The 14121-nt window shown below is 40.1% G+C and overlaps 1 protein-coding gene across 1 annotated transcript in view; it reads right to left on the bottom strand.

Moving 5' to 3' along the window:
- LOC139548861 (T-box transcription factor TBX4-like) overlaps positions 1-13825 on the bottom strand; it is a 36039-nt gene extending 22214 nt beyond the window's left edge. Inside the window, exons 1-3 of the mRNA XM_071358758.1 lie at positions 13404-13825; positions 8439-8584; positions 8016-8110 (exon numbers count right to left, since the gene is read on the bottom strand). Coding sequence (XP_071214859.1) covers positions 8016-8110; positions 8439-8582 — 239 coding nt within the window. The 5' untranslated portion in view covers positions 8583-8584; positions 13404-13825. The remainder of the gene's footprint in view (positions 1-8015; positions 8111-8438; positions 8585-13403) is intronic.
- Between the last annotated feature and the right edge of the window lie 296 nt (positions 13826-14121).

The following is a 14121-nucleotide window of genomic DNA, read 5'->3' as shown; positions in this document are numbered from 1 at the left end:
CTAAACAAAGACTAAACAAAGGAAATAAGGTCAGGAACGTGACAATGGGTATGACAAAACATTTATTTTTACTGTTCTACTTACGTTGGTAACCAGTTTATTATAGCAATGAGGCACCTCTGGAGTTTTTGGTATATGGCCAATATACCACGGCTAAGGGCTGTGTCCAGGCACTCTGCATTGCGTTGTGCGCAAGAACAGCCCTGGGCCATGATATATTGGCCATATACCACACCCCCTTGGGCCTTATTGCTTAAATATCCAATACATATAGGCTTAGAGTTTCAAGCTTTAGTTGATTTCAAATGTAATCTTCAATTGAATCATTAATATGTTGGATTCACGTCTCCATCTCAACCAAAAATAAAAGTTAAAGAATTGGACTAAATCAAATCGTATTTTTTTTAAGTGCATGTAAAGTTTGATTAGACTAGATTTAGTCCTATTCTATAACTATTATTTTTGGTTGAGATGGAGACGTGAATCCAACATATTAATGATTAGAAGTGACCCCAACATATCAATTATTCATTTGTAGACAAACTGGATATTGAATTGTCTTTGGTTGTCAACGCAACCAAATATCAACATTTAAAGGAGATGTACATGTATCTTCTGCTTGGATAGGTCCATCTGTGCCACTGACTTAGACTGGCTTTAATTCCAGTTTCTCTACAAATTAATCATTGATATGTTGGATTCACGTGCCCACCTCAACCAAAAATCTAACTTAAAGAATACGACAAAAGGCAGGAAGGCCCTAAAAATTGTCAGACTCCAGCCACCCTAGTCATAGACTGTTCTCTCTGCTACCGCATGGCAAGCGGTACGCACCAAGTCTAGGTCCAAAATGCTTCTACGCCCAAGCCATTAGACTCCTGAACAGCTAATCAAATACCCGGACTATTTGCACCCCCCCAACCCCATTTTTAGAATGCTGCTACTCTCTGTTTATTATCTATGCATAGTCACTTTATCTCTACCTACATGTACATATTACCTCAATTACCTCGACTAACCTGTGCCCCCGCTTATTGACTCTGTACCGGTACCCCCTGTATATAGCCTAGCTACTGTTATTTTATTGTTGATCTTTAATTATTTGATATTTTTGTGTTTTTTAACTTATTTTTTAACTTATTTTTTTAACTGCATTGTTGGATTAGGGCTAGTATGTAAGCAATTCACTGTCAGGTCACTCAAACACCTGTTGTATTCGGCGCATGTGACAAATACAATTAGATTTGATTTGAAATCAAGTCAAACATTAAATGCACTTTACATGAAGTTTGATTTGATTTAGTCCTATTATTTCAATTTGATTCTTGGTTGAGATGGAGACGTGAATCCAACAAATCAATTATTAATTTTAGACAAACTGGAATTAAAGCCAGACTAAGTCAGTGGCACAAAATATACATCTCCTTCAAATGCTGATATTTGGTTGCATTGACAACCAAACACAATTCAATATGGGGCCGATTCCAACCCAAGTTAAGCGTGTGTAAATGGAACATAATTCCCTTTTTATGCCCTTTTCTCTCTACGCGTATACTGATTTTGAACTTAAGCATGAGAATAGCATGCTATTCACCCGCTATTATTTTGGGTGGGGATCGAATAAATGAAGGTGTGGAAGAGGTGTGTCTGATACGCCGTATTCTGACCTTGACTTAATTCCCTCATAATTCCACCACATTTACGTGCAAAGAAACCATAAATAATGTCTAGCCAACATACCAGTTCCAAGTGGAAAAAGCATACTTTTTCCTGATACAAATAACACCATTCTCCATGCACTGTAATTTACAACTTGATGAGAGCTATTGATAAGAACTAGGTAAATGAGTAATCCGTTTGAATCAGAGAATTGTAAATATAAATGATATATTTTACCTTATAATTGCTGGAGACAAATGTGAAACCAGTCATATGGCAGCAAACTGAAGCATATCAACATATCAACTTTCCCACAGTAAAGATTATGAAATGCAGAATTTAAATTGTAAGACATTTTAACTTGCAGGGATGGGAACTTTCAAATGTCTTAATTATAGGCTACCCGACTTTCTCTGTTTTCTATTTCTATCAGGTTAAATATTACCCACTACTGGGTAATTTACTGTTAATTCCCTTCAGTTGGTATAGCCTACATTATCATTCCATTTAATTACATTGTTTTGTTTACAGCTGTGTGGTTGTTGCTGAGGATCATTGGTAACAGTTGATAATATATATATATTTAAAGACATGTAGGCTAATTAAATAGTTATGGAGTAAAGCGCAGACCAAGCCGTAACAGTTTGAACCTGATGCATGGTGCAATACTCGGCTGTGTCATCACACAATTCAATGGTTAGTGCAGGCAATAGACGAGGGTATAGCCTGCTATTGTACACTATTCTCCCTATTATATTTCTATGTACACTAATCTTCCAACATTACCATGGGTTGAAGAACTGAATGTGAAAATTTTCCGAATGAATCAAACCACTGTCTTTTTTTTGTGTGCATAAATGCTCTCCTATCCTGTTTTTTATGATTCCTAAATCCTTCCTAACCCTAAATAATCTACAAGATCAGAGTATTTTTTTATCTACCAATTGGTGCCGAAACGTAGAAGAATATGCATATATTTAGATGACTTTCTTTCATGATCTCTAATATTCTGAACCCGTTCTCTGGATATATTCTAGTGAGTCTGTGAATAAAATTAAAACTATAAGGTACACTGTATTTAAAGAGATGACTTAAGGTAAATGTACCGAAAACCTTTTTGAATGAAAACTCCACGAGAAAATCTGTTGGTCAACAAGTGGGAGGGTTTTCAGCGGTTTAATTCCATTTATTCAGCGCACACAAGTGAACCACGCCTGCAAATCCTGTTACACACCTACACAAGTTAAGTCTTAATACTAACTACTGAGAAGTGCGTAGGAAAGGTGTTCCAAAATCAGAATCGGGCCCTTTCACTTTTGTAATACAGTAAATAGCCTATTAACTTGTCAATAAATGAACAAATTATATGTTGGATTCACGTCTCCAACTAAATCAAAAATAAAGGTTAAAGAATAAGATTAAGCCAGTGGCTCAGATGAAACTATCCACTATCCAAGCATTAGATATCCATACAATTTTGATATTTGGTGGCGTTGTCCACCAAACACAATACAATATTACTTTTGTAATTCAGTAATAGCTTTAACTTTAGTCTGTATCTTACAAACTAATGTAACAGTATTTATTCAACCTTAAAATAAGTAACATATCCATGGCCACATTTTGAGGTTAGTCTACAGTAACTATAAATGTCTTCTTATGTTCTTATGGGCTTCTGAGTGGTGCAGTGGTCTAAAACAGTGCATCTCAGTGCAGGTGGTGTCACTATCTGTATCTGGTTCAAATCCAGGCTGCATCACATCTGGCTGTGATTGGGAGTCCCATAGGGTGGCACCCAGCGTTGGCCAAGGTAGGCCGTCATTGTAAATAAGAATTTGTTCATGTATCATAGAAAGATAGCATGCAGGTATGTAGAGCTCAACACAGTTTCTATAATAATCTGTGCAGAATCAGCATTGATGTACTTTTTATGGAATCTCAACTGCAATCCAGGTAATTTGGTTGAATATAATTAATTAGATTAAATATAGTGATAATACATTAAGTTGTTGTATAAATACAAAATATCTGACATTGTATTCCTATTTGAACTTTCTGTGCTTTTAAATGGTTGAAAGCGCAGTGATAATACATTTAGATAACAGCGACGGAAAATATGACATTATTTTTCCATTGGAATTTGGTTGGGCTTTTAGATGGTTGAAAGCATAGTGAATTCAACAAACGTATGGCTGTCTTTTTGAGTGGGTGAATAAAGGTTGAAATTTAATTGATCCAACATTTCAACCAAATATTACCCACATTTCCATGTTGAAATGACGTGGTGTGCCCAGTGGCATGTTCCTACATTTCACCTGATGGTTTTTGAGAGTGCATCGGCAGCACCGCCATAAAAATAGTTCTCTGCTCTCATCCGTTTCAGAGAGAGAGCAAGAGAGAGAGACTTGGGAATGATAGACAGAATATGCTAATATAGCAGACAAGGCCATAAAACACATGAATAGCCCTACCTTCCGTGACCTCTTCCCTGTGAAACGGCTCTCTTTTTCATCCCATCTGCAAAGCAAAAAGTTGCAAAGGGATCTGCAGCACCCCTTATAAACCCCTAAGTGCTTTTTAATGGCGGTTCAGATCGGACAGCACTTTGAACATCTGACTTGTCATCGTACCGCATCACCCCCTGAGAGTATGGTCGGTCAAAGGGTCTGTACTCCAGTACAGTTGATCTGCTGCTTCCCCTTCTCCTGACAACCGGTTAAAATAGTGGGAGTGTGAGACACACTTGTGAAAGGCTGACAGTGACATGCTCTCTGAATAGATGAGTGTAAGAGCGGGCAGATAGCTGGCCCCCTAAGCAGGCCAAGCATAAGGCTCTGGGTGCATCAAAGGTAGTGCACTATGTAGGAAATAGGGTGCCATTTGGGACTCAGCCTCTATCTGTTGCTAACGCACAAGGCTTCAAAGGACCCATCCCAGATCTTTCTGGCCTGACAGGAGCCCTAGCTAAAGTTTTGTTCATGGATCACATTACTGTAAATACTCAACCCGCCCCGTACGGTAGAGGGGATTGAAGGCAGGTAATCTCTCTCTGTCTCTCTCAGGCTCCAAATCCAATCAGTGAGGAGATCAGTCCTGGTGTCATGCTCACAGAAAGACATTTTAATCTGAGGGGAACATCCAAAACAGATCTGCAGCTCATCCCAGCCCCACTCACACCATCCAACCAGGCCCATATTGAGGCCTGTGTCAATAGATCAGGAGGTCTCTAGAAGGATATAAGGCTATTTCTATGTAACCCACCCTACCATTATTGCTATTGGCTTTTCAGCACATCCATGATTCCATTTTCCCACAAAGACATGACTTGATAGAAATAGTGGTGTACAGTAACCCCTCAGTTACTGTGGAAACATTGCACGATCAGGCCCTAGAAATACCATCTCCCTATCTGAGTCCATTTCCAAAAGACTCAGCTCCACGAAGGGGTAACATAGCACAGCTCTGCGAGGGGGCCCACACTGGATCACATAGCATGTCTAATGGCTAATCGGGGACCTCAATGGCTCAGCCACCTCAGCCCTGCCTGATGACAGATGATGTGGTTTCCATGGTAAAGCTGCCAAACAGCCATGGTAAAATATCCAAGTTGTACTGTCCATCCCCTTGAAGTGCAGCACTTTACTCAAAAGCACGCCTTTGTGTCATCCAAAACAGAATATGACAATGCATGAACAATGGAATAGGGATTCATTTGTTAGAGCGAGTGCCTGTCAAAACTCAGGAGCAGTCAGGACCAGCTGATTGCCACATTTTCCCAAGGCATGCGTTTTCTGTGCACGTGCGTGTCTGAGAGAGTGTTTGTGTGTGTAGAGGACTGGAGAGAATGAGAAATGGAGATGGAGAATGTGTATGATATCAGTGTCAGTGTGTGGGTGTGTGTTTGTGTGGCGTGAGCCAGCTGTTTTCCTAGCAGCTCAGCACTAGGTGCCTCCCTGCCTCCTAGGCCCTCCAGTCCACGGATCTATCCAGGCTCTGTTCCAAATGGTACCCTATTTAATTTATAATGTACTACTTTTGACCAAGGCCCATAGGGCTCTGGTCAAAAGTAGTGCACTACATGGGGAATAGGGTACCTTTTGGGACTCCCATCTAGTCTCTGGGAACCTCCAGCACTGAGGGAGATCAAAAGGAGCGGCAGGGGGATGATGGAGCGTTCCAGGCCCCGCTAGACGCTGCTGAAAGCGGGCGCCGGGGTCCTCTAATCACCCCTCCACCACCGCTCCCACTGACGGACTGTGTACAGAGAGAAAGAGAGGCGAGAAGGAGCACCGTGTGTACAGATAGGGAGAGAGGGGAGAGTTGGAGCACTGCCTGGGTATGTTAAAGAGCAAGGATTAAGACTGAGACTGTGGCACTCACAATAACAAACTACATCTACGTTCCTCAGTCAGGAGTTCACTGACTGCACTGTATGAGGCTGAAGGGCCAAGCTACACTGTAAGAGGCTGAAGGACCAAGCTGCACTGTATGAGGCTGAAGGGCCAAGCTACACTGTAAGAGACTGAAGGGCCAAGCTACACTGTAAGAGACTGAAGAGCCAAGCTACACTGTAAGAGGCTGAAGGGCCAAGCTACACTGTAAGAGGTTGAAGGGCCAAGCTACACTGTAAGAGGCTGAAGGGCCAAGCTGCACTGTAAGAGGCTGAAGGGCCAATCTACACTGTAAGAAGCTGAAGGGCCAAGCTGCACTGTAAGAGGCTGAAGGGCCAAACTGCACTGTAAGAGGCTGAAGGGCCAAGCTACACTGTAAGAGGCTGAAGGGCCAAGCTACACTGTAAGAGGTTGAAGGGACAAGCTGCACTGTAAGAGGCTGAAGGGCCAAACTGCACTGTAAGAGGCTGAAGGGCTGAACTGGCAGTATGTTTCCCAAGCCATGGTCTAGTCTAAAGACACAGCCATAACTTCTTCCTAGCCCTGCCACTCTACCCCTTCCAAGGAGTGCTGACCGGACACTGCCCGCCCTCTATAGGGTGTTGACCTCTCACTGTCCTGAGAACCTTCATTCATTAATTTATTAATTTGTTCATTCATTCATCCTTCATGTACTGAGACTGATTAAAACCTGCTAGCTCATCAGATCCTTTAGCATCTAGCAGCACCTAGCACTACTGCTTGATGCTCCTTCCAGATTCCTCTATGAAAAAGTCTCTGTTGGGATAAATTGGCATTGAATTGTTTTGACAGTCTCAGCTGCAACTTGAACAACAATATGTCTGTTAGAGAGCAAAATGTCGAGCAAAATGTCTAGTTAGAGCTGGTGTAGCAGTGAAGCAGCCTTGCTATATTTACTCGTCATTTTTGCATAGAGATTCAGATTACGATTTTGGCACCTATAGTTTTCTATAACATTCTCAACAAAACCAACTCTCGCCCACTGTGTTGAGGCCTACAACTGGTTAAATTTACAATAAATGTTTATGTTCAATAACATTTTATACTTCACCTCAGTTCAGACAGAGTTCATTCTTAGAATTATTGAATTACGTACTGTAGCTGCTCCTGCTCCATTACGGAGCAACATAAACCTGGTGTGCGTCCCATATGGCACCCTATTCATGCTCACCATGGGCTTGAGTCAGAAGTAGTGCACTATAAAGGGAACAGAGTGCCATTTGGGACGCCGTCCTGCTCTTCTCTGGCTTCTCAGGCTGACTGACTGGATAAGCCTAGTCAGTCAGTCAGGTTTTCCAGCTGAGTGCAGCTGGCGGAGCTGCGTAGCTAAGCGTCACTCTGAGGCCGGGCCCTTCAAAGGTTTTAAGGAATTCTCAGCACACTTTATCAGCTGGACAAGGGAAAGCCCATCTTTCACAGTGATGCGGCATTAAAGAAAAATTGTGGTGACCTTTTACATTTTGGACTGGGAAAAAGCCCCTGTGAGGAATGAGGGGTGGGCGGAGGTTGGTTAGAAAGCATCTAGTCATCTTCTGGTTAAAGTCCAGGTTAAGGGCCAGACTGTCTAATCCACGGGGCGGCATTCAATCTAACACACAGAGCAGGGCTGTGGGGTTGTGTTTTCAATTAGATATTCACTGGGGCAGACATGACGACTCTACCACTACCTGAGACCCAAGGTGCCATAACTGTAGCATGGTGTAATTGGTTGCCTTAGCTCCAACAGATGGTCATAGCTGCTCAAAATGGAGGTGCATAATGACTACATTTTAACACTATTGAAAGCAGCTACGCAATTAGCAAAAGTAACCCATATTTTTGGAGAGTCTCAGATGAGTCTGGTACAGTTTAGCATAGTGTAGTGTAGTATATAATGTGTAGTGCTAGTCTACTAATATGGTATAGCCCATGTATTGCTGTGATATATGAACTGTAGGTACTCACCTGCCTGCTTTCGTTATGATCATCTCTGTTCCCGCCTCATGGAACTTCTTCCACAGCTCCCTCTCATGAAGAAGAACCTTGATGTTCTCAATATTCTAAATAGAGAAAGGTAGAGACAGCCATGAGGGTTGGCGACCTGTTGTGGGCTTATAGACAACTCAGATTATACCATTTGCATTTTTAAGTTAAACCAGTTCATTCTCAATAAATCATTCCCAATTGATAGGGTATCCACCGACTAGAAATAAAAACACCCACGATTTAATACGGCCAATAATTTTGTCAAGTCAACATTTATTGAAATTGAGAGCAAGGACACATACCCATTTGGTCATTTCCATGAATAAGAAACTTCTGAACATACAATACCTTTGCAGTTGTGGTTCTGGCTCTGTGTTGAGAGCCTACAATACCCATGATTACCTGGTCTGGCTCATTGCCCTGGGGGGTGCTGGGAGTTGTAGGCAGGCCCAAGTGTGAGGAGTTAGGGCTGAGGTCTGGGGACCCTCCAGGCTGGACCCCAGTCACACTGTCATCCGTCACAGCTGAGGCCTTCTCCTGGAGCATCTCTATGAGATGAACAACGGCTTCAGTTCAATACACAGACTTACAATACACAGACTTACAATACACAGACTTACAATACATGGACCATAGAATTACAGATAGAACTTATATAGTAATGTAATAGAATATCTGTGACACAGACTTACTATAATACTCAAATAAAACAAAGCATCTCTACAGATACTAACAGACTTACAATACCAATACTACACTGTCTCTTAAAATAGTTAAATATACAGATAATAACAGACTTACAATACCAATACTACACTGTCTCTTAAAATAGTTAAATATACAGATAATAACAGACTTACAATACCAATACTACACTGTCTCTTAAAATACTTAAATATATCACATTCCCATAAAATGGACTGGACAAATATGTTCCAACGAAATACACTGTGCACTAACAAAATGTAACATCCCTTTAAGCTACAAAGTTGAACCCCCCCAAAAAAGTAGTAGATTATTTCATCATGACTAAATATTTAGCTATTATTTACTTTTTCAACTACTAATTGACATTAAGTACATTTATATAATGTACTTGTATAGCAATTGCTATTAATTTTGTATCTCTACAATAATAATCCCTATTAATACTGTAAGGAAATTGAACACATTTTACTGGAAAGCTTCTAATTAATTCAATATTTTCTCATGAACATTTGTAGAATGACCAATGGGAGGAAAAAACTATACTTATGAACTAAAGGGGACACAGTAAAAAAATATTTATCAGATCATTAATTGTCGTCATCCCACACCCTGAATGACGTTCTTCAATGGAATTCATGTCTGTGTAAAAGACAAGTCTACTTTAATTTGTCTCTGTTATTTACAGAATACTTTTTTTTTTTTATGATGAATTACTATTTATATTGAAAGATACATTTTTAAACATTTCTGGAAGATCAATTATTTAGTATCAAACCTTACAGGGACATTTCAAGGATACAGAAGTCAATGCCTCATTCTTGCAATGCATTAATAGACATTTGAATGTGCGTACTCAACTAAAAATGTTTGCAATGAGAGAATATATATTTTTTTTAATTAATTAATTCAGGCATGCTCTCTCATTGTGTGATATTTCTTGGAATAAATTTTTCCGTTCTTGGAAACCAGGTCACTGTTTTGTCCCCAAGCTACTAACTATTGTTAATAGAAATATCTGTTGAATTGTGTAGGCAAAGTCATTTCAAGGTGGATTACTGCAGCAAGGGCCATGTGCCATTGGGGGAATTTGGTCACAATGACCCAAATATGATGATGGGCCCTCATTCATACAAAATAGAGCTGATCTAGTTTGGCACTGAGGTTCCATGTGAGTTTACAGGAGGACCTGCGTCTGAATCGTCTACTGCATACTGTACCCTCAGCTCTGCTCTCCATTCATGTGAAAAGATGGAAGAGTAGTGAGCAAACTTGGTTGTTCCACACATAGAATTCAAATTACAGGACCCATATTCCCACATACAACTACACTGTTGTGCTTGTTAGGTCATCATATATACACAAATATTAGGTAATCATAAATATTCAAGCAACATTCTGGCCATAGAATTATAATGACTAGAACAGACAATCCCATTCCACTCTGCGCTCTGTGATGGGTGGACCAGCGGCCATATTGAATACTTCTATTTCTGTTATTTTGGTACAATCGCCATTTTGATTCTCTGACGTTAAGTTTGATAAATAAAATGACAAAATTCCTAATATATATTTTCATATTAACTTGTAAATCATAAGAAATTCTAGACATAAGCTAATTACTCAATCTGCATGCTAGGAGACCACAATACCAAGCACACAGGGTCAAGATTAATTGTTCGTCAGAAGAGTTGGATTAAATATTTACTCTTATAGCATTACGGCGGGATGGTTTTATGTAACGGCTCCTAAACACTGTTCATTCCATTAGTCCAGGTCACCAGCTAAGCTTCGCTTTCTCACGGCTCTAAACCCATCTCGAAGACAAACATCTTTCATGAGAGACACAGACTCACAGACAGCCTGGTATAGCCTCGTCTGCTCCATACAGTTCAGTTTCACAATGCCCTCTCCTCTCCCATAGCAACCATTCCCCCAGCCATTTTACCATACAGACTCAAACTGTAGCTCTACGTCCCAAATGGCACATGATTCTCTATATAGCGCACTACTAGTCCTATGGGCGCTTTTCAAAAGTACTGCACTATATGGGGAATAGGGTGCCATTTTGGAAGTACATATAAAGGTCTACAGTGTACATTTCGGAGAGTTTTACACTCACCCCGGCCCCCCCTTAATCTCAGGCATGTAAACAATTAGAGTGCTCTCTCTTAGGATGAAAGAAAAGGGGCTCCAACTGTAAACCAACGCAGACATTTGCTAAAGCGAATAAAGATAAGGCGCGCTGCAAATCAGCCGTGGTACTTTGTTACCCTCCTGAACAGGGCCCTTTCACTTACCCTGTTTAACTAAACACACTGAGCTAGCCCTCTGTTTATATCTGTGTCACTCCCAGACATATAATCCACTAAACTATTCATGGCAGACTGTGTGTGTGTGTGTGTGTGTGTGTGTGTGTGTGTGTGTGTGTGTGTGTGTGTGTGTGTGTGTGTGTGTGTGTGTGTGTGTGTGTGTGTGTGTGTGTGTGTGTGTGTGTGTGTGTGTGTGTGTGTGTGTGTGTACTCTGGGTGCAGTAGGGAGGCTATTCTCAGTGGTAAATCTGATATGCTGGGAGCTGGCCAAACTCAATTAGCAACTGTTGCTTTTAGGCAACTCCTGAGTTTTTTATGAGGAGCAATACCATGACAGTAAATGGAGGGGGGAGCATGCAATGTATCTATATCTCAGTACATTTTGTGTCGTATTTGTCTGTCTGTGTGTGTGTGTGTGTGTGTGTGTGTGTGTGTGTGTGTGTGTGTGTGTGTGTGTGTGTGTGTGTGTGTGTGTGTGTGTGTGTGTGTGTGTGTGTGTGTGTGTGTGTGTGTGTGTGTTTGTCTTTGCCTGTATCTGTCTGTGTATCTGTGTCTGTGTTTTTGCCTCCCAGTCTGAAATATAGATATGATGCATGTTATTGAGACAGCTGCCATAAATTCAAACCTGACCTGCCATTTTGTGCAGAAGCCAGTCTCATGCATCTGGTGTTGTGTTGCAGAGAGTGGGGGGGGGGGGGGGGATTGTCTGACTGTGCATCAGTACATTGCATCCTTGTTGTTGTATGTATGTCTCTGGCAGGTACAACTCAGCTATGTCAGTAGAATCACATCACGTAGCCTTGGGCTTGTTAGCCCGCCATTAGCGCAAATAATTCTGGATGTCAAACTGACCTATCTCAACAAAAAATGTAATGGTACCAAAGTAGTAAGTGAGTATGGTGCTGTATAATCTCTCACCTGGAAAACAGCTCTCTAATGCTGGATTCCCTCTGCAAAATTAGGCCTGTTTAAATCAGTTGTTTAGTTGATTTATTGGCTACAAATGTCAGTATCCTACCTAACAGAACATCCCAGGATGTAATGTTTAAAACAAATAAAAAATAAAATATGAATTATAGTCCACATTTTAGCGACATCCCACATCATTGTTCAAGTGCTTTGTATTTTGGTATTTCTTATATTAATGTAAATGAAAAGGATATTATTTAGACTCCCATATGTAGATAACATTATTTGTTTGTAATTTGTGATCATATAATTCTAAAAGCATATTCTAAAATCATTATCTGGCAGTCGGTCTGTATAAAAAATATATGAATAAGATCGATAGTATTTGCATTACTATTATCATTATCAATGGTTAATGATACTAATAATAATATTTGTAACATTATTTAAGGATAATGGCTCTAATAAGAAGACTGTATTTTTAATCTTAAACAGAACAGATAGAATTGTTGTTTGTTTAACGTTCTATATTAAAGCTTGAATCCATAGTTGCTACATCAATTTTGGACTTAATAAACCCATTGATTCTTGAAGGATATAACTTACAAATGCCTCATGAGCTTAGTTCAACAGTCTTACCTCATCAGAACCTAAAATAAAACCTTTTTTTACTCCACTGTTTCTAAACAATGTAAATGTAAACAAACCCTGTATAGCCTCAAAACATGGTTAAAACTATCATTGTAATATTATGGATGGTCAGTCCTTGCATCCATAGTTCTCATAACTTTAATGTCAATAAGCTCTGAATACCTTCACAGGGCCCTGAAACATGTATAAGACTGGTATTTTGGTGTTTAATATGACATTTTATGTCATTTCTACACAGCATCTAGGCTACTACCCATAAAGAAAAGTACAATCTCAGACAACGGCTCCTGGCATATTTTTGAAATTGGGTAAATATCTGTTCTTAACTTTTTGTGATTTTCATCATATTTACAGTAACCTAAAAATCATATTGTGAAAATAATCATTATTTAGGCTATAACTTCTTTGAGTATAGGTGAAATGTATAGAAATTGTGACTTTCATATTTGACTATAGGCTACATGTTCATATCAGTTATAATTTCATTTTTTATAGACCATGTTATTCATCTCCATAATATTATACCGCAACATACAACAACGGTTTACTGCTTTAGCTTTTATTGTTGAAATAGGCTACAGCGTTGTCACGTTCACCATCACTACCAAGGCAGTCAAATAACGCGTGAAAAAAGAAAGTAGAAAGTATATCCTAACACTAATCGCATTAAAGAAGCTGAGCCTATCCAAGTACGCCGTTTTCAGATTGACTCCACTACGCCTGAGCTTGTTTTCAAAGCATGTAGACAGGCAGATTACACTGAAGATAGGCAATAACATTATTATATTACCTCATGAAATATTAAAAGCTTGAATCCATTTATTTTCCAAATGGTAATTTTCTGTCTTCACGAAGGAAATAGCAGAAAGTTACGTTCCATTGAGACGTAGTTAGGGCAAGTCGTCCAGCATCTCATCTTAATAGACTTGCTTATCTTTCTCCGGTATAACGGTTCTCGAGTAAACTCCCGGTCACGCGTGAGCGCCCGTGTTAACCCTGCCTTGGTGTGATTCAACAGCTCGTGAACTGAACTGTAGCCTACTCTGCGCGTTAGCAGTGCGGTTTGAGCTTTAGAGAGAACGAACTTGGTACGTGATTTTTTCTTGGAAACACAAAAAAGAATTTGCTCAACCCCTTGAATTGTTAAAACACCAGGACGAGTGAATTATTTGGCTCGTTCCACCCCTCTCCCTCCCTCTCACCGTTGCAGACCTGACGTCGCTCCCCTACCAACGAGAATACTTTACAGCGCGATGCACTGCTCCTCTGGAGCCAGAATCTCTCCACCAACGTCTATTGGACTAATAATCGTTGTGTATGACATGAATACAACCTCATCTCCTTCGCCATCCCACTGTCTATTGGTTACATCATTAAAAATACTAACCCCATGCTATGTGTTGCCTATAAATGGATATAGCTGCAGAGTTTGATAGGGCCTATAGGCTATTAATATGCATAATATAGTACACCTATAGGCTTCATTAATAAACTATTCTGAGAATAAT

This window comes from Salvelinus alpinus, chromosome 22, assembly GCF_045679555.1.
Source record: "Salvelinus alpinus chromosome 22, SLU_Salpinus.1, whole genome shotgun sequence".
NCBI lineage: Eukaryota > Metazoa > Chordata > Actinopteri > Salmoniformes > Salmonidae > Salvelinus > Salvelinus alpinus.
Note: the sequence above shows the minus strand (reverse complement) of the source record. Positions and strands in the feature narration are given on the sequence as shown.